This window comes from Dendropsophus ebraccatus, chromosome 2 (genome assembly GCF_027789765.1).
Source record: "Dendropsophus ebraccatus isolate aDenEbr1 chromosome 2, aDenEbr1.pat, whole genome shotgun sequence".
NCBI lineage: Eukaryota > Metazoa > Chordata > Amphibia > Anura > Hylidae > Dendropsophus > Dendropsophus ebraccatus.
The window spans coordinates 2,626,859-2,647,608 of NC_091455.1; the positions used below are offsets into that span (position 1 = coordinate 2,626,859).

The 20,750-nt window shown below is 49.1% G+C and overlaps 1 protein-coding gene across 2 annotated transcripts in view; it reads left to right on the top strand.

Moving 5' to 3' along the window:
• The window catches only part of LOC138782920 (kinesin-like protein KIFC3), a 158,595-nt gene that overhangs the window by 102,667 nt on the left and 35,178 nt on the right, over positions 1-20,750 (top strand). For both annotated transcript variants that reach the window (XM_069956906.1, XM_069956907.1), the window contains 6 exons: positions 2,073-2,145; positions 4,431-4,585; positions 4,814-5,066; positions 5,731-5,909; positions 6,407-6,472; positions 10,013-10,150. In XM_069956906.1, the coding sequence (XP_069813007.1) occupies positions 2,073-2,145; positions 4,431-4,585; positions 4,814-5,066; positions 5,731-5,909; positions 6,407-6,472; positions 10,013-10,150 (864 nt within the window). The remainder of the gene's footprint in view (positions 1-2,072; positions 2,146-4,430; positions 4,586-4,813; positions 5,067-5,730; positions 5,910-6,406; positions 6,473-10,012; positions 10,151-20,750) is intronic.

Consider the following 20,750-nt stretch of genomic DNA (forward strand, 5'->3'; position numbering starts at 1 on the left):
AATCCACCAGCAACAGGATATACACCGTACACAGTTCTTTATAATGAGGTAGATAGGCAACAACAAGGTTTGGATCCTGTTCGTGATGCCAATTCTGTGGTGCACTACGCCGACCGGTCACTTGCTAGGTGGTACTGTGTGACGCCACTACTGTGGTGGTTGGTTGGAATATAGCTCAGCCAGATGGTAAAATGTTGTGACACCAGTGTCGTGGCTGTGAGGGGGTCCCTTGGGTACTTATCACGGTGGTCCGGAGTGGAGTTGTGACCTACCCGGACCAACCGTACCGCCACCCACAAAAAGGGGAGATGACCCAAGGATGGAGTAACTACTGTGTTGGTGCTTGAGCAATAATCACTAAGTCCAGTTACCATAAATAAAATCTTTACTGTGAGAATGCTTTGTACAATAGAGAGTAGGAGCGTTGAGCCGACTTGGTTTTGTGCTGAAAAGCAATGAGTTAAAAACAGTAGAGAGGAGTTTGTGTTATAAGTTCAGAGTATTGGAGAGGAGTTTGTGCTGATAGTCCCAACCCAGGGTAGAAGTGTGCTGTGCCGGAACTTTAGAAGAAGAATAAGTAGAATACTGAAGAATTGTTACGACTGAGGTCACAGAGAGATGGAGGAGAGACAGGGACGGTTAACCCTAAGCTTAGCCCTGCCCACTGTCCCTGCCTACTTGCCGCAATGTGCCCTAAAATGGCAGCGGGCAACTGAGCCAGTGTTCAGAAAGGGTTCAGGTTACTGCACAAGACATACAAAAACACTGAATACCAGCATCATCTTGTCCGCACAGTAAGAGCCAAGGGGCACATGGAGTTCAGCACAGGCACATTCATGACAAGAATACTTGAAATAGATGTATACTTGTGCCGATGTTTCGACCTTTGATACCACCTGTTGCCTTACAGTGTTAGGTGACCCGTCCTAACAGGGTGACACAAGCCCCAGACCTTGTTACCTGAGTTGAGCAAGGTGGCCAAAATTACCTGGTTACACCCACGCTGCGAGAGTTGATACAAGCCTACGGTATTCTATCTAGATCGGTTCCTCTTTTTAGACATGTCCTGCATTTTTAGACATGTTCTTGGCGTGGGTTAGGGTGTTCTCTGACTTGTCCTCTCTCAAGTAGTTTAGCAATGCATAGCTGGATCAAAGATAGCACTTAAAAGAAAAGTCTCTCTGTCTCCCATGTGCTTCCGTCTACTACCACACCCCTGACTAGACTACACTGGATACTGACTGGAGGGGGACCAGGCAAAGCCAGGGCCCAGCTGGACTACAGCAGGGACTGTCTTGTCTTGGGCCCTCTCTCTACCAAGACATGGGTAAGACCACTAAGTGAGGGTGTGTACTTCCTCTCCTCATGTGAGAACTTCCTACAGGAGGTGGAATGTCCACTGTGAGTGGTGGAGAAGAAAGTGCAAAGAGAGAAAGGAGAACCAAGATAGGTGAAAAAGAGAAGAGAGATAGCACTTATTGGTGTGCAGATTCCAACAAACAATAACCCCTTAGTTACTACAGCTGTGCCACATACACGTGCATATACAAATAATAGCGACATCTAGTGGTAAAACTTAAGTCCAACTTCATTACTACGTTTACTTTACAGACTTTTGCGAGGGGTGTATAAAGTAGCAACACCCGTAGTGGAACACTAAACTCCTATTGGTCAGCATAAAACATGTGGTACACATAAAACATTAACCCATTACTACCTTCAGCTGTGCAACACATATAAATGTAAAACACTGACACCTAGTGGTGAATCTTTAGAATACCTCATCACCACTTTATCCTGAGAGAAAAAGGCTTCTTTGACACAGGAGAGACAAAAACACCAGTGGTGGGACACCACAGTTGCATCACCAACATCACTGATAGTGACATCTATCCCCATCTTGTTTCCCATGATCCGCTCTGTGTCCTCCATAATTTGTGTTTTCATTGTGAATCTACAATACAGAATATACGAAAAACCAGAGACCGCGCTCTAGCTAATATCATGACAGCAGCACACATGTCGGAGCACTCCCCATATGAACTAACAATCTATTCTGCTTTTTTGTCTAGGATGGAGAGACGAACAAAGGAGCGGCCCAATCCAAGCACCCTACTCTGTGGACAGAGCTGGATGAGCTAGACAGTAAGTGATGAGGACTATATACACATGGCCCATGCTAATGTCTGAAGGCTTGGGGCAGGTTCATATGGGATGATGGGCATGTATGTGGAGGGGGAGAAGTTGGGTCTCTTATCAGGAGGGGCGCTTGTCTGCTGAAGGACCTGTGACCTGTTACATGACCAGGCTGTGCAGGGGTTCCTGTTCAGGTATATGTGCAGAGTAGTTCCTGGGTGCACTGCTGCATGTAGTGTGTTTTATAGCAATCCAGAGCAGCGGAGGGGGCCAAGGAAGTGAAGGTTCACCAAGAGGAAGGAAGAATGTTACAGGGGTGCTCTACAGAGAGGAGGCAGCCCGCTACAGGAGCCGCTCTACAGAGAGGAGGCAGCCCGCTACAGGAGCCGCTCTACAGAGAGGAGGCAGCCCGCTACAGGAGCCGCTCTACAGAGAGGAGACAGCCCGCTACAGGAGCCGCTCTACAGAGAGGAGGCAGCCCGCTACAGGAGCCGCTCTACAGAGAGGAGGCAGCCCGCTACAGGAGCCGCTCTACAGAGAGGAGGCAGCCCGCTACAGGAGCCGCTCTACAGAGAGGAGGCAGCCCGCTACAGGAGCCGCTCTACAGAGAGGAGGCAGCCCGCTACAGGAGCCGCTCTACAGAGAGGAGGCAGCCCGCTACAGGAGCCGCTCTACAGAGAGGAGGCAGCCCGCTACAGGAGCCGCTCTACAGAGAGGAGGCAGCCCGCTACAGGAGCCGCTCTACAGAGAGGAGGCAGCCCGCTACAGGAGCCGCTCTACAGAGAGGAGGCAGCCCGCTACAGGAGCCGCTCTACAGAGAGGAGGCAGCCCGCTACAGGAGCCGCTCTACAGAGAGGAGGCAGCCCGCTACAGGAGCCGCTCTACAGAGAGGAGGCAGCCCGCTACAGGAGCCGCTCTACAGAGAGGAGGCAGCCCGCTACAGGAGCCGCTCTACAGAGAGGAGACAGCCCGCTACAGGAGCCGCTCTACAGAGAGGAGACACCCTGCTACAGGAGCTACAGAGAGGAGACAGCCCGCTACAGGAGCCGCTGTACAGAGAGGAGACAGCCTGCTACAGGAGCCGCTCTACAGAGAGGAGACAGCCTGCTACAGGAGCCGCTATACAGAGAGGAGACAGCCCGCTACAGGAGCCGCTCTACAGAGGGGAGACAGCCCGCTACAGGAGCCGCTCTACAGAGAGGAGACAGCCCGCTACAGGAGCCGCTCTACAGAGAGGAGACAGCCTGCTACAGGAGCCGCTCTACAGAGAGGAGACAGCCTGCTACAGGAGCCACTCTACAGAGAGGAGACAGCCCGCTACAGGAGCCACTCTACAGAGAGGAGACAGCCCGCTACAGGAGCCGCTCTACAGAGAGGAGACAGCCTGCTACAGGAGCCGCTCTTCAGGGAGGAGACAGCCTGCTGCAGGAGCCGCTCTACAGAGAGGAGGCAGCCCGCTACAGGAGCTTCTATACAGAGAGGAGACAGCCCGCTACAGGAGCCGCTCTACAGAGAGGAGACAGCCTGCTACAGGAGTTGCTCTACAGAGAGGAGACAGCCCGCTACAGGAGCCGCCCTACAGAGAGGAGACAGCCCGCTACAGGAGCCGCTCTACAGAGAGGAGACAGCCCGCTACAGGAGCTTCTATACAGAGAGGAGACAGCCCGCTACAGGAGCCGCTCTACAGAGAGGAGACAGCCAGCTACAGGAGCCGCTGTACAGAGAGAGGAGACAGCCTGCTACAGAAGCCGCTCTACAGAGAGGAGACAGCCTGCTACAAGAGCTACAGAGAGGAGACAGCCCGCTACAGGAGCTTCTATACAGAGAGGAGACAGCCCGCTACAGGAGCCGCTCTACAGAGAGGAGACAGCCCGCCACAGGAGCCGCTCTACAGAGAGAGGAGACAGCCTGCTACAGGAGCCGCTCTACAGAGAGGAGACAGCCTGCTACAGAGAGGAGACAGCCCGCTACAGGAGCCGCTCTACAGAGAGGAGACAGCCTGCTACAAGAGCTACAGAGAGGAGACAGCCCGCTACAACAATAATAAAATAAAAAAGAAAAAGAAAATCTCCTCCTCCTCCTAATACAATGGAATAGAACAGAAGAAAGATAACAATGCAACAAAAACTAATGAAAACATTCAAAATGAAAAGGAAACAGAAGTAATAGCAAAGGAAAGGTGAGTAGGGGCTGGAGCCCCCGGTGGCCATGTGTGTGTCTGCACCTTATGCTGCTAGTATTATAGTCATGGGGGGAATAATCCTCAGGTGTTTTTCTCTCTTCTTGTCCTGCAGACAGTGATGACAGCAGCGAGGTCTCCGGCTCAGAAGATGAGGCTGCAGACGCTGGGCATTTCCCTCTAGAAGATCTCAGCTCCCCGCTATCTGACTTCTTGGCTTATAAGCAGGAATCGGCATCTGAGCAGACGTCAGCTACCAACCCGGACAAGGTAATGGCTTATTATGTGATAATCCCTGACACTGCCGATAAGTCCCCTGAAGAAAGATCACCCACTAGGAAGATGTCTCCACAAGGATCTCCTCCCGGCTCCTCACCATCATGTCTCATCTCTAACCTTCCTGAACCATTACTCCTAGATGTGGCATGGGGTGGGGGGGGCATACTTTCCTGTGTATATCGCAGACAAAGGATTGATGTCCTTCCTCCTCTTCCTCAGCCCGCCTCCCCTCTTCTCACCGTCATGTCTCACCTCCTCACCTTTCTGGAGCATTACTCCCAGATGCAGCGGCTGCAGGGGCAGGCCCAGGATTACCGCCATCAGCTTCAGCGGGAGGAGCACCGGAGGAAGAAGCAGCTGAGAAGTCTGCAGGAGGCGCACAAGCAGCGCATGAGAGACAAGATGAGTCTCATCGAGAGCCTGGAGAGCGTCATCTGTGAACAACAGAGTGTCCTGGAGAGACTGCAGAGAGGTGAGACTGCCAGCAGGGCCAAGGGCTGCAGACCTCCCCAGAGGATCAGAGAGGACAGCTTCTATATAACATACAAAAACACCACAGAGACACCATCACGTGTCAGTGAGCTAACCAGACCTTCTATCGGGAAGGAACAACCAATCCAAGGGGGGGGGGGGGGGGTTCCAGTCAAGGAAACCACCAACCAACAGGCCACAGCCAAAGGGGAGGGGTCTCCAGTCAAGGAAACCACCAACCAACAGGCCACAGCCAAAGGGGAGGGGTCTCCAGTCAAGGAAACCACCAACCAACAGGCCACAGCCAAAGGGGAGGGGTCTCCAGTCAAGGAAACCACCAACCAACAGGCCACAGCCAAAGGGGAGGGGTCTCCAGTCAAGGAAACCACCAACCAACAGGCCACAGCCAAAGGGGAGGGGTCTCCAGTCAAGGAAACCACCAACCAACAGGCCACAGCCAAAGGGGAGGGGTTGGTCTCTAGTCAATACATGCATAGTACATAGAAGCAAAGCCATGGCTGATGAGGGAGCCCAAGCCAATGTTAAGGGAAGGGAAGTCTGAAGCAGAGTTGAGGAGGTTGTATTATTTGGGACGGAGAGGATACAACCCTTGTAAATAGTGATACATGATAGTGCTATGCTATCTAATGTAATTGCCCCTCCAGGAGTCCTATGTGGAGCCCACCCTGTCTCCACGCTGCCCCCTGTCCACAAGCTGGTGGAGTCCATTAGTGTTCTACAGTTGGAGAGAGCCAAGTTACAGGAGGAGGTCGGGGAGCTGAAGCAAGACATTGAGCAAAAGGAAAAGGAGCAGCAGGAAGTGTCCGGCTCTCTGCTGCAGCAGGTGAGGGGGCGCTCCTCAGGGGTGATGCTCTGCAGGCCACAGAAGCTTGTGATGGGCGGTCTCTGCTCTGCAGGCCACAGAAGCTTGTGATGGGCGGTCTCTGCTCTGTGAAGGGGGGGGGAGAATTGTGATTGGATGATCTTTGCTATGTGGGGGGTGGGACGCTTGTGATTGGACAGTCTCTGCTTTGCAGGGGAGATGCTTGTGATTGGACGGTCTCTGCTTTGCAGGGGGAGGCTTGTGATTGGACGGTCTCTGCTTTGCGGGGGAGATGCTTGTGATTGATTGGGTGAACTCTGTTCTCAGGGGGAGGGGGGTAAACTTGTGATCAGGCGGTCTCTACTCTGCAAAGGTGGCTTGTGATTGGATGGTCTCTGCTCTGTGTGTGTGTGTGGGGGGGATGGAGAGAGGCTTGTGATTGGTCGGTTTCTGACCCGTGATTGCGGATCTTGAGTAGTATCACTTGACATAGTAATTTAATCTTGTGTCTTTGTAAGATTGAAGAATTAAAGGTAAAGATCCAAGAGCGGGAGGAGGAGCTGTCCCATCTAAGGGCAGAGATGGTGAGTGTTCCAAATTCATCACAGGAGGGGGGGGGGGGGGGGGGTAACAATTACCTTCACTGATGTAGCGCCAACATATTCTGCAGATGTGTAATCAGCCGATTACAGGACCAAGAGTCGAATCCACACCAAGTATAATAAGTGCAGTAGTATTCAGATTTGCACACAACGGTGCAACCAGGGATCATCCAGAAGTAGATGGCATAGTAAACATATACTCTTTTTATACTCTTTTGCAACGCGTTTCGGCCCTATATTGTCTAACATGGGCCTTTATCAAGCCAACATATTCTGCAGCACGTTACAATTCAGAGAAGAATAAAGACACTCATGTATGGACAGGAATATAGCGTCATGGAGATACTGACTAGTACAGGAGGAGGAGGAGACATCAGTGTAGTGACTAGTACAGGAGGAGGAGGAGGAGACATCAGTGTAGTGACTGGTACAGGAGGAGGAGGAGACATCAGTGTAGTGACTGGTACAGGTGGAGGAGGAGACATCAGTGTAGTGACTGGTACAGGTGGAGGAGGAGACATCAGTGTAGTGACTGGTACAGGTGGAGGAGGAGACATCAGTGTAGTGACTGGTACAGGTGGAGGAGGAGACATCAGTGTAGTGACTGGTACAGGAGGAGGAGGAGACATCAGTGTAGTGACTGGTACAAGGGGAGGAGGAGACATCGGTGTAGTGACTGGTACAGGAGGAGACATCCGTGTAGTGACTGGTACAGGAGGAGGAGGAGACATCAGTGAAGTGACTGGTACAGGAGGAGGAGACATCAGTGTAGTGACTGGTACAGGAGGAGGAGGAGACATCAGTGAAGTGACTGGTACAGGAGGAGGAGACATCAGTGTAGTGACTGGTACAGGAGGAGACATCCGTGTAGTGACTGGTACAGGAGGAGGAGGAGGAGACATCAGTGTAGTGACTGGTACAGGAGGAGGAGGAGACATCAGTGTAGTGACTGGTACAGGAGGAGGAGACATCAGTGTAGTGACTGGTACAGGAGGAGACATCCGTGTAGTGACTGGTACAGGAGGAGGAGGATGAGACATCAGTGTAGTGACTGGTACAGGGGGAGGAGGAGACATCAGTGTAGTGACTGGTACAGGAGGAGGAGGATGAGACATCAGTGTAGTGACTGGTACAGGGGGAGGAGGAGACATCAGTGTAGTGACTAGTACAGGAGGAGGAGGAGGAGACATCAGTGTAGTGACTGGTACAGGAGGAGGAGGAGACATCAGTGTAGTGACTGGTACAGGAGGAGGAGACATCAGTGTAGTGACTGGTACAGGAGGAGGAGACATCAGTGTAGTGACTGGTACAGGAGGAGGAGACATCAGTGTAGTGACTGGTACAGGAGGAGACATCAGTGTAGTGACTGGTACAGGAGGAGGAGGAGACATCAGTGTAGTGACTGGTACAGGAGGAGGAGGAGACATCAGTGTAGTGACTGGTACAGGAGGAGGAGGAGACATCAGTGTAGTGACTGGTACAGGAGGAGGAGGAGACATCAGTGTAGTGACTGGTACAGGTGGAGGAGGAGACATCAGTGTAGTGACTGGTACAGGTGGAGGAGGAGACATCAGTGTAGTGACTGGTACAGGTGGAGGAGGAGACATCAGTGTAGTGACTGGTACAGGTGGAGGAGGAGACATCAGTGTAGTGACTGGTACAGGAGGAGGAGGAGACATCAGTGTAGTGACTGGTACAAGGGGAGGAGGAGACATCGGTGTAGTGACTGGTACAGGAGGAGACATCCGTGTAGTGACTGGTACAGGAGGAGGAGGAGACATCAGTGAAGTGACTGGTACAGGAGGAGGAGACATCAGTGTAGTGACTGGTATAGGAGGAGGAGGAGACATCAGTGAAGTGACTGGTACAGGAGGAGGAGGAGACATCAGTGAAGTGACTGGTACAGGAGGAGGAGACATCAGTGTAGTGACTGGTACAGGAGGAGACATCCGTGTAGTGACTGGTACAGGAGGAGGAGGAGGAGACATCAGTGTAGTGACTGGTACAGGAGGAGGAGGAGACATCGGTGTAGTGACTGGTACAGGAGGAGACATCCGTGTAGTGACTGGTACAGGAGGAGGAGGAGACATCAGTGAAGTGACTGGTACAGGAGGAGGAGACATCAGTGTAGTGACTGGTACAGGAGGAGGAGGAGACATCAGTGAAGTGACTGGTACAGGAGGAGGAGACATCAGTGTAGTGACTGGTACAGGAGGAGACATCCGTGTAGTGACTGGTACAGGAGGAGGAGGAGGAGACATCAGTGTAGTGACTGGTACAGGAGGAGACATCAGTGTAGTGACTGGTACAGAAGGAGACATCAGTGTAGTGACTGGTACAAGGGGAGGAGGAGACATCAGTGTAGTGACTGGTACAGGAGGAGACATCAGTGTAGTGACTGGTACAGAAGGAGACATCAGTGTAGTGACTGGTACAGGAGGAGACAGTGTAGTGACTGGTACAGGAGGAGGAGACATCAGTGTAGTGACTGGTACAGGAGGAGGAGACATCAGTGTAGTGACTGGTACAAGGGGAGGAGGAGACATCAGTGTAGTGACTGGTACAGGAGGAGGAGGAGACATCCGTGTAGTGACTGGTACAGGAGGAGGAGGAGGAGGAGACATCAGTGTAGTGACTGGTACAGGAGGAGGAGACATCAGTGTAGTGACTGGTACAGGAGGAGGAGGAGACATCCGTGTAGTGACTGGTACAGGAGGAGGAGGAGACATCCGTGTAGTGACTGGTACAGGGGGAGGAGGAGACATCAGTGTAGTGACTGGTACAGGAGGAGGAGGAGACATCAGTGTAGTGACTGGTACAGGAGGAGACATCAGTGTAGTGACTGGTACAGGAGGAGGAGGAGGAGGAGACATCAGTGTAGTGACTGGTACAGGGGGAGGAGGAGACATCAGTGTAGTGACTGGTACAGGGGGAGGAGGAGACATCAGTGTAGTGACTGGTACAGGAGGATGAGACATCAGTGTAGTGACTGGTACAGGAGGAGGAGGAGACATCAGTGTAGTGACTGGTACAGGGGGAGGAGGAGACATCAGTGTAGTGACTGGTACAGGAGGAGGAGACATCAGTGTAGTGACTGGTACAGGGGGAGGAGGAGACATCAGTGTAGTGACTGGTACAGGGGGAGGAGGAGACATCAGTGTAGTGACTGGTACAGGAGGATGAGACATCAGTGTAGTGACTGGTACAGGAGGAGGAGGAGACATCAGTGTAGTGACTGGTACAGGGGGAGGAGGAGACATCAGTGTAGTGACTGGTACAGGAGGAGGAGACATCAGTGTAGTGACTGGTACAGGGGGAGGAGGAGACATCAGTGTAGTGACTGGTACAGGAGGATGAGACATCAGTGTAGTGACTGGTACAGGAGGAGGAGGAGGAATCAGTGCAGTGACTGGTACAGGAGGAGGAATCAGTGCAGTGACTGGCAGTCAGTGTGTTATCCTGTAATACAGATTATTGGCCGATGACATCACTGATCCTCGATTACATCATTATTACATTCAGGGCGTCACTGACTCAGAGAAGCAGATCCAAAACTTGTCCGTGGAGAATGAGAATCTGAAACAAAGTCTGAACATGACCCAGGGTCTCCTGGAGAAGCTTGCAGCCGTCAACAGCCAGCCCTCCACACAGCTCCTCAAGGTACAGGGCGGGAAGGAACATGCATAGATAATATATATGGGATATGTATAAAATTTACCTCTGAAATTTGCATTTCCTGGAGTCCTTGGCCGCACACAAATGGGTAAATGGATTCTGGTTGACCCGGAACTGAAGGGTTAATCTAGCAGTATAAACACAAATAGATAAATTTGTGGCATCTGGTGACCCCCTATATCATAGGAAACACTCAAAGGAACACACAGACCCTTGTATTGTATGCAGAAATAATATATATAATTTTTTTTTTTTTTTTGGGGGGGGGGGGGGGGTATATTGTGCTGCCTATGAACTCCAGAAAATAAAAAGTTTGGGCGCTATTTCTCAGCCAATAAACATGCAGGAGACTCTTTGGTACATGCTGCGATCACGTGGGACTCATACATGTCGATAGCAGCGATTGGTTGGCCAGATCACATGACCCTGCCATATAAAACTGGGCGGGGGCAGTGCTGGCTTCAGACGCATGCTGTGAGAGATCAGGGAGAGAGCTGCTGCTGGTCAGGGAGAGTGTCAGTGTAGGATATAGCCTTCCAGTAGGCAGGGTATATGCTAAAATTATTATGTTAATTTGTTTTTCCTAAGACCCATTGGCATCACAACATATGGGGTAAATTCGCCCCTGCGAGGCCCTGGGACGAAGGAATATTTAATGAAAAAATAACAATTACATTTTAATCCCCTCCTCCATGAGGTATAAATAGGCTCCACCTCCCCCTAGACCTCAGTCTAATTATAAAGAAACATAAAACACAGGGAGGGAGTCTTGTGATGCCAATGGGTCTCAGGGAAAACAAATTAACATAATAATTTTAGCTTCCCTTACGTCCCATTGGCATCACAACATATGGGGAATTAGCAAGCATTATCCCCAATGGGCGGGTTATTTATTACGTCCGCATTAAGAACAGATCTTGCAAAGGTTGTTCCTGACAAGAAAGAAGTATCCAGCCTGAAATATCTCACAAAGGTAGTCAAAGACGACAAGGTAGCTGCCTGGCATATGTCCTACAGCGGCACGCTCTGCCCAAGTGGGGGCCACAGCTCTAGTAGAGTGAGCCCTGGTAAATTCTGGTGGATCCAGATCTGCAGAGGAGTAACATAAGGCAATGGAGTCACAGATCCATCTGGATATTGAAGGTTTTGAAGCCTTTCTCCCCTTATTCTTTCCTGCGAAAGGGATAAAAAAAAATTCTCGTCTTTACGAAAATCACCTACTCTATGTAGATAGATCTTGATAGCTCTGGATACGTCCAATAAAGAAAGATCCAAGTCTTCTTCAGATGATCCAGTAGGAGAAAATACAGGCAATACTATTGGCTGGTTGATGTTGGCAAATGAAGCCACCATAGGCAGGAATCCTGGAAGGAACCTAAGGATAACCTTGTCTTGGGAAAAAAAATCACGTATGGAGGTGCGGAGCCAAAGGCTTGAAGTTCTCCAACTCTCTTAGCAGAGGTAATGGCTAGTAAAAGAGAAACTTTCAATGTTAACTTGAAGTCTACTTCCTCCCAAGGCTTAACCCCTTAAGGACAGAGCCAATTTCGATTTTTGCGTTTTAGTTTTTTCCTCCTTGTGTATATAAGGCCATACATAGCACTTGCATTTTTCCACCTAGAAACCCACATGAGCCCTTACCCTTATTTTTTGCGTCACTAATTGTACTTTGCAATGACGGCTGAATTTTTGCATAAAGTCACTGAGAAACCAGAAAAAAATTCAAAGTGTGGTGAAATTGAAAAAAAACCCCGCATTTTGTTTATTTGGGGGAAATGTGTTTTTACGCCATTCGCCCTGGGGTAAAACTATCTTGTTATGCACGTTCCTCAACACGTTACGATTAAAACGATATATAACATGTATAACTTATATTGTATCTGATGGCCTGTAAAAAATTCAAACCATTGTCAACAAATATACGTCACTTAAAACCGCTCCATTCCCCGGCTTATAGCGCTTTTATCCTTTGGTCTATGGGGCTGTGTCAGGTGTCATTTTTTGCGCCATGATGTGATCTTTCTATCGGTACCTTGATTGCGCATATACGACTTTTTGATCGCTTTTTATTACAATTTTTCTGGATTTGATGCGACCAAAAATGCACAATTTTGCACTTTAGGATTTTGTTGCGCTGACGCCGTTTACCGTGCGAGATCAGGAATGTGATTAATTAATAGTTCGGGCGATTACGCACGCGGCGATAGCAAACATGTTTATTTATTTATTTATTTACAACCTGGGAAAAGGGGGGTGATTCTGACTTTTATTAGGGGAGGGGATTTTTATTCACAACAACACTTTTCTTATTTTTTTTTACACATATACTAGAAGCCCCCCTGGGGTTAGGGTTATTCCCCCCCTGGGGTTAGGGTTATTCCCCCCCTGGGGTTAGGGTTATTCCCCCCCTGGGGTTAGGGTTATTCCCCCCTGGGGTTAGGGTTATTCCCCCCTGGGGGACTTCTAGTATATATACTTTGATCTCTCATTGAGATCTCTGCAGCATAGATATGCTGCAGAGATCCATGAGATCAGTACTCGTTTGCTTTTGGCTGCTGCAGCCGGAAACAAACGAGTGCCGAGCCGGGGACGGCGCCATCTTGGAGCGGTCCCCAGCCGGCTTCAGAAACGAAGATCGCTTCTCCGGGATAACATCCCGGAGGAGCGATCTCCGCCACTAGACACCAGGGAGATGCTGGATCCGGTAGTCGAATGCAGCTGTCATTTTTGATAGCTGCATCTGATTACTGTATTAGCGGGCACGGTGATCGGACCGTGCCCGCTAATACCTACGGTCCCGGGCTACACGCGGCACCCGGGACCGCCGCGGTTCAGAGCGGGGTCGCCACGCGGCCCCGCTCTGAACGCCCTTACCGGCAATAGGGCGTACCTATACGCCCTTTGTCGTTAAGGGGTTAAAGGGAGGAAGACACAGGCGTCTCAACACAAAGGATAAGTCCCATGGGTCTACCTGCTTTACCAGGTTAGGCCTAGTCTAGCCTTAACAAAATTCTTTACCTCCAAGATCTGAAAGAAACGTGAGTTTAGGTGTGCAGAGAGGGCTGCTATCTGCACCTTGATGGAACTAGGTTTTAATCCTTTATAGAAGCCTTCCTGTAAAAACTCCAATGACTGTGGAGTAGAAGGTTTAAGTCCATCAATACTCCTGCTCGCACACCATTCTTGAAAATCTTCCAAATACGTGCATAAGATTTATTTGTAGTGCTACTACGAGCGTAAGAAAGGGTATACTATACCTTCTCAGAAAAACTAGAGTCCAATACGGTCCTCTCAGTCTCCGAGCTGTCAAGCTGAGGCTGGAAAGATTCCTCCCTGGAATATTAGATCCGGATGCAGAGGTAACCTCCAATATTCCCCTCTGCTCATATTCATGGGCAGGGTGAACCATGACCCCTTCGGCCAGAAGGGAGTGATTATTATTACTGACGACTGATCTAGACTGATCTTCATCAAACTCTGGTAATCATGGCTATGGGAGGAAAGATATACGCCAGCTGGTATGTCCATGGTATTGTCATTGAGTCCACTACCGTGGGATTGTCCGCCCTGTAAAGGGAACAGAAATTCCTCAGTTTGGCATTGCTTGCTGATGCCATGGGGTCTCTCTGAGGAAGCCCCCACCTCTGGGTTAACTGAATGAACACTCTCCTTGAGAGAGACCATTCCCCCGGTAATGTCAGGCCTCGACTCAGTCAATCCGCCAATATATTGTCGACACCCCTGATATGAATGGCAGAGAGTCCGGTTATTCTGGTTTCTGCCCAACAGAATATCTTCTCTACTTCCCTGAGGAGAGAAGGGGATCTGGTACCTCCCTCTTTAGGTACGCCATGCAGGCCATGTCGTTCATCCGGATTCTGACTGCTCTCTGTAAAATAGGAGGAGAAAAATGAAGAAGAGCTAGGTAAATCGCTCTGAGCTCCCTCACGTTGGAGGGCAGAGCGGATTCCTGTTGACTTCCAAGATCCTGCAGTCGTGATGACTGTCAGATGAGCTCCCCAACCTGTTCCTGAAGCATCTGTCGTGATGGTTATCCACTGTGGTTCTGAAAATAAAACTCCATGTTTGACTTGTCTCCACCACATTAGAGAATGTCTTGTTTGAGTCGATAGAACATGCATCGCATCCAAGTCCTTCAGTCCTCGGTTCCATACTGTTAGTGCTTCTCTCTGAAGAAATCTCATGTGCCATAACGCCCATGGCACCGCGTCCGCAGCTGAGGCAAGGAGCCCTAGAAAGCGCATTTATGTTCTTATGGATACCTGACGAGGAGGAATTAGGAATTAAGTCTGATTTCTCTATGTTGATAAGCCAACCTAATTGTGTATGTCCTGGACATAGCTCAACTGAACTCTCAGAAGATCCTGAGTCTGAGTCATAATCAACCAATCGTCCAGGTAAGGGATAACTTTATCCCCTGTAGACGGAAGCGAACCATCATGGTGACACTGCCTATGTGAAAACAAAGGGTGCGGAGGTATTCCGGATGGAAGGACTTTGAATTGTAAGTTACATAGTTAATACGGTTGAAAAAAGACACATGTCCATCAAGTTCAACCAAGGAGGGGATGGATACAGGGAAGGGGGAGGGGTGATATGTTCTATACATATGCATTTATATTATTTTGGTCTAAGAACTTGTCTAGCCCTGTTTTGAAGCCCTCTACTGTTTTTGCTGTGACCAGATCCTGTGGTGACTGTTCCACAGATTCACAGTTCTCATGGTAAAGAAGGCTTGTCGCCTCCGGAGATTGAACCTTTTTTTCTCCAGGCGGAGGCAGCGCCCCCTTGTCTCTCCGGGCGGAGGCAGCGCCCCCTTGTCTCTCCAGGCGGAGGCAGCGCCCCCTTGTCTCTCCAGGCGGAGGCAGCGCCCCCTTGTCTCTCCAGGCGGAGGCAGTGCCCCCTTGTCTCTCTTGGTGGAGGCAGCGCCCCCTTGTCTCTCCAGGCAGAGGCAGCGCCCCCTTGTCTCTCCAGGCGGAGGCAGCGCCCCCTTGTCTCTCCAGGCGGAGGCAGCGCCCCCTTGTCTCTCCAGGCGGAGGCAGCGCCCTCTTGTCTCTCCAGGTGGAGGCAGCGCCCCCTTGTCTCTCCAGGCGGAGGCAGCGCCCCCTTGTCTCTCCAGGCGGAGGCAGTGCCCTCTTGTCCTTTGAGGGGGTTTTACCTGGAACATCTTTTCCCCATATTTCTTGTAGGGGCCATTTATATATTTAAATAAGTTAATCATATCTCCCCTTAAACGTCTCTTCTCCAGACTAAACAAATTTAATTCTGTTAATCTATCCTCATAACTAAGATGCTCCATTCCCCTTATTAGTTTAGTGGCCGTCTTTGTTCCCTCTCCAGCTCTAGAACGTCCTTTTTATGAATCGGGTTCCAAAACTGGACGGCGACTCCAGATGGGGCCGCACCAAGGCTTTATAGAGCGGTAATAATATATCCCTGTCCCGAGAGTCCATGCATGTTTTAATGCATGACAATATCCTACTGGCCTTAGAAGCAGCTGACTGACATTGTGTACTGTTCTGTAGTCTATTATCTACAAGTACACCCAGATCCTTCTCCATCAGCGACTCTCCCAGAGTAACTCCCCCCAGGACATATGATGCATGTGGGTTATTAGTACCCAGGTGCATAACTTTACATTTATCCACATTGAACCTCATTTGCCAAGTGGACGCCCAAACACTCAGTGTGTCTAAGTCATCCTGTAACCTCTGCACATCCTCCATAGACTGTACTGTACTACACATCCTGTAACATCTGCACATCCTCCATAGACTGTACTACACATCCTGTAACATCTGCACATCCTCCATAGACTGTACTGTACTACAAAGCTTGTAACATCTGCACATCCTCCATAGACTGTACTACAAAGCCTGTAACATCTGCACATCCTCCATAGACTGTACTGTACTACAAAGCTTGTAACATCTGCACATCCTCCATAGACCGTACTGTACTACACATCCTGTAACATCTGCACATCCTCCATAGACTGTACTGTACTACAAAGCCTGTAACATCTGCACATCCTCCATAGACTGTACTGTACTACAAAGCTTGGTGTCATCTGCAAAGATAGAAACATTGCTGTTAATTCCATTCTTAATATCATTAATAAACAAGTTAAACAGAAGAGGGCCCAGTACTGACCCTTGGGGTACACCACTTATTACCGGGGACCATTCGGAGTAGGAATCATTGACCACCACTCTCTGGGTACGATTATTAAGCCAGGTTTCAATCCAGTTACACATTAAATTTTCCAAACCGATAGACTTTAACTTACCCATCAGACGTCCATGAGGAACTGTGTCAAACGCTTTTGCAAAATCCAGGTACACGATATCCACAGCCGCGCCGCCATCCAGGCTTCTACTTACCTCTTCATAGAAACATATTAGGTTGGTTTGACAGCTTCTGTCCTTAGTAAAACCATGCTGGTTATCACTTATAATATTATTAGCCACTACATATTCCTGGATGTAGTCCCTTATATATTCCTGGATGTAGTCCCTTATATACTATTACCCCTATATATTCCTGGATGTAGTCTCCTATATATTCCTGGATGTAGTCCCTTATATACTATTACCCCCTGTATATTCCTGGATGTAGTCCCTTATAAGCCCCTCAAATAGTTTCCCCACAATGGATGTTAAGCTTACGGGTCTATAGTTACCTGGGGAAGTTCGAGAGCCCTTTTTGAAAATCGGCACTACATTTGCCTTACGCCAGTCCCTTGGCACAATACCAGCAAGCAAAGAATCACGGAATATTTCATACAAGGGTAGAGAAATTACAGAACTGAGTTCCCTAAGAACTCTGGGGTGTAATCCATCAGGCCCTGGAGCTTTGGTTACATTGAGTTTGTTTAATTTATCTTGGACCATATCTATAGTAAACTAGTTCAGTACATTACATGTGTTAGCAGCAGTGGCCCCGCCCACCTCAGCACTGGCCCCACCCACCTCAGTACTGGCCCCACCCACCACAGCTCCATCCTCTTCTTTTGTATATACAGAACTGAAGAACCCATTAAGTAACTCAGCTTTCTCCTGAACCCCAGTTATTACCTCCCCGTCACCATTATTTAGGGGTCCTACATGCTCTGACCTTGGTTTTTTTGCATTAATATATTTGAAGAATTTTTTGGGGTTTCTTTTGCTTTCTATAGCTACCTGCCTTTCATTGTGAATTTTTGCTGCTTTTATTACATTTTTACAGGTTTTGTTGACTTCTTTGTAATGTTTAAATGCTACAGCTGACCCCTCTGATTTATATTTTTTGAATGCCCCTTTTTTCTCATTTATAGCCCTTCTAACCTCGGTTGTCGCCATGTGGGATTGGATTTTAACCGTTTATATTTGTTACCCATAGGAATATATTTGGCAGTACAGTTATGTAATGTAGATTAGCAGATTTCCCATGTTATTATCAGTATCCGTATGTGACAGCAGCCGCTCCCAGTCTATTGCCCTGAAGTTCGGCCCGTAACCCAGGAAAATTGGCCCTTTTAAAATGAAGAGTTTTTTGCCTCCCAACATGTTTTTCTTTTCTACACTTTAAGCTAAAAGTCACTATATTGTGGTGACTATTCCCCAGGTGTTCACGGACAGTGACGTCCCCAACCAGCTCAGCGGTGTTAGAAATAACCAGATCCGGCAGCCGTCACTTCTAGTCGGCTCCTCCACAAACTGGCCCAGAAAATTATCCTGCAGGAGGGTAAGAAATCCCCCCCCCCCCTTTGTGGATTTAGCTGAACCGTGACCCCAATCTATATCTGGGTAGTTGAGGTCCCCCATTATCACTACTGTCCCCTCCCGGGCAGCCCGCTCTATTTGTCTATTCAGCTGACCATCTACCTCCTCAGTAATGTTGGGGGGTCTATAGATTACACCAAGAATAATTTTTTCACTCTTTACCTCCTTCTGTAGTTCTACCCATAATGCTTCCACATCATCACAGTCATCTCCCACTATAACATCTTTTACACTCACTTTAATATCATTTCTGACATACAGACATACTCCTCCTCCCCTTCTGCCCACCCTGTCCTTATACCATACAGACATACTCCTCCTCCTGCCCGCCCTGTCCTTATACCATACAGACATACTCCTCCTCCTGCCCGCCCTGTCCTTATACCATACAGACATACTCCTCCTCCCTTCTGAACAACGTAAATCCCTGACTATTGACAGCCCAGTCATGTGAGGAGTCCAGCCATGTCTCAGTCACACCAACCACATCAATGGACTCCTCCAGCACCCAGGCCTCCAGCTCCCCCATCTTGCTGGCTAGACTTCTGGCATTAGTAACCATACACTTTATATTACCATCGAGTTTAACCCCTTCATTATAAGAAATGGGATTTATTACTGTGCTGTGGCTACAATCATCCTCACTGTTCACCCGCAACATATGGATCTCCCTATCCACTGCTCTTATCCTCCCCCCATAGGACCCTTCTCCCTATCCACTGCTCTTATCCTCCCCCCACAGGACCCTTCTCCCTATCCCCTGCTCTTATCCTCCCCCCACAGGACCCTTCTCCTCCCTCCTCAATGTTCTGTCCCCTCTCTAACCTATCTGCCACTATATTACACACTACATTGTCCTCCCTCCACATCCCTAGTATATAATCCCCTCCCCCCCTTCTAGGATTCTCTCCCCCAGCACATCGGACCCCCTTCCATTACGGTGCAAATTATCTGCGGAAAACAGTTTGTACCCCAATGAAAAGTCAGCCCAGTGCTCTAAAAACCCAAACCCTTCTCCTCTACACCATGACGTGAGCCATGCATTTACCTCCCGCAGCTCCCGCTGTCTTTCCTGTGATGCGCATGGCACAGGCAGTATTCCAGAGCATACCACCTTGGAGGTCCTCCCCTTCAACTTAGCACCTAGTTCTCTAAAATTATTTTTAATAGACCTCCACCTACCTTGTATCCTGTCATTGGTTCCCACATGGACCACGACAGCTGGGTCATCCCCAGCCCCCCCCCCCCCAAGTAATTTATCCACCCTTTCCACCACATGCCGAACCCTGGCACCAGGGAGACAGCAAACCATTCGGTTGAGGCGGTCTTGGCGACAAATTATTCTATCCCTCTTCCTGATTATAGAATCCCCTACAACCACTAGCTGTCTAGGCCGACCTACAATACCATCCCGCCCACTACTAGTTGGACTGTTCCCCCAGCTGTTAGGGAGAACAGGTTCCGCCATTTCTGACACGGATGCCCTTGCATCATCACCTAACTTGGCACTTTTGCTTGGGCATACAGTAGGAGAAGTGGCCTTCCTTTTCTTGGATCCCTTACTGGTCCCTCTAACTACATTAACCCAGCTACTTACTTGGGCCTCCTGATCTATATCACCACCCTCCATCTCTAACCCACTAACCTCCTGCTCAGTGAGCCAAAGTTCCCTCTCAAGGTGGCCAAGTTCCCTCAGTGTTGCAATCTGCTTCTCCAGATCTCTAACTCGAGCTTCTAGATGGACAACATGCTCCCATCTGTCACAGCGGTCGTCACCCTGGAACTCCTGCTCCAGTTGTGCGTACATGCGGCAGACTGCGCACTGACTGAATCCTTCCATCTCGCCGGCCATCATCCTCAGTGCAACAAAAACAGTGAAAAAGAAAGAGATTAGCACTTACCAGAACTTGTAACTCCTTCTTTCAACTCCTTTTTTAAACTCCACTTATTTTCAACCACTTGTCAGCAAGCACAGTGAGTGCTGAGCCTTGATTTAAGCACCTGAGATCAATTAACCCCACCCCCAGGTGCAGAGCAGACCAGAGAAAAAAAAACTGTTTGGACCTGTTTAACTAAGTAACTATGGCACTAGCTATCTATGCACTGCAGCAATGCACACCACACAATTGCACAAAAACAACAATATATCAGTCACTCCAAACCCACAGAATCACCAACAACTCCTTTTTTAAAGTCCACTTATTTTCAACCACTTGTCAGCAAGCACAGTGAGCAAGGTGTCTTACCTTCCCCTGGATTTGGATGGCGAAGGCTCTCCTGTGAGCCCTCAGAATCGGTACATGAAGATATGCATCCGGTAGATCTATGGTGACCATAAAATCTCCCTCCTGGAGGATAGATTTTACCGATCTTATGTTCTCCATGTGGAACGTCTTCTTTACGATGCATTTGTTGAGATATCGCAAATCTATAATAAGCCTCCACTTTCCGTATGGCTTCAGCGCTAGTAACACTGGGGAGTAAACTCCCTGACCGATCTCAGATAGAGGAACATCCTCTAGAGCCTCAATGGAAAGGAGGTAAAGAATTTCTGTCTCTAGGACTAAGTGTCTTTCTGGCTTAAGATTTCTTGACAGAAGAATCTTGGAGGAGGAAGAGATGATAAAAGAGATGATAAATGAGATGATAAATAAGATGATAAATGAAGGACATAACCATTTTGAATAATATTTAACACCCAGTGATCTTTTCTTAATTCTTCCCAGGCAGGGAGAAACAAACTCAGACGTCCACCTGCATAGAACTTCACTGCTCATTGGACGGGGGTGCCACAGTGTGTA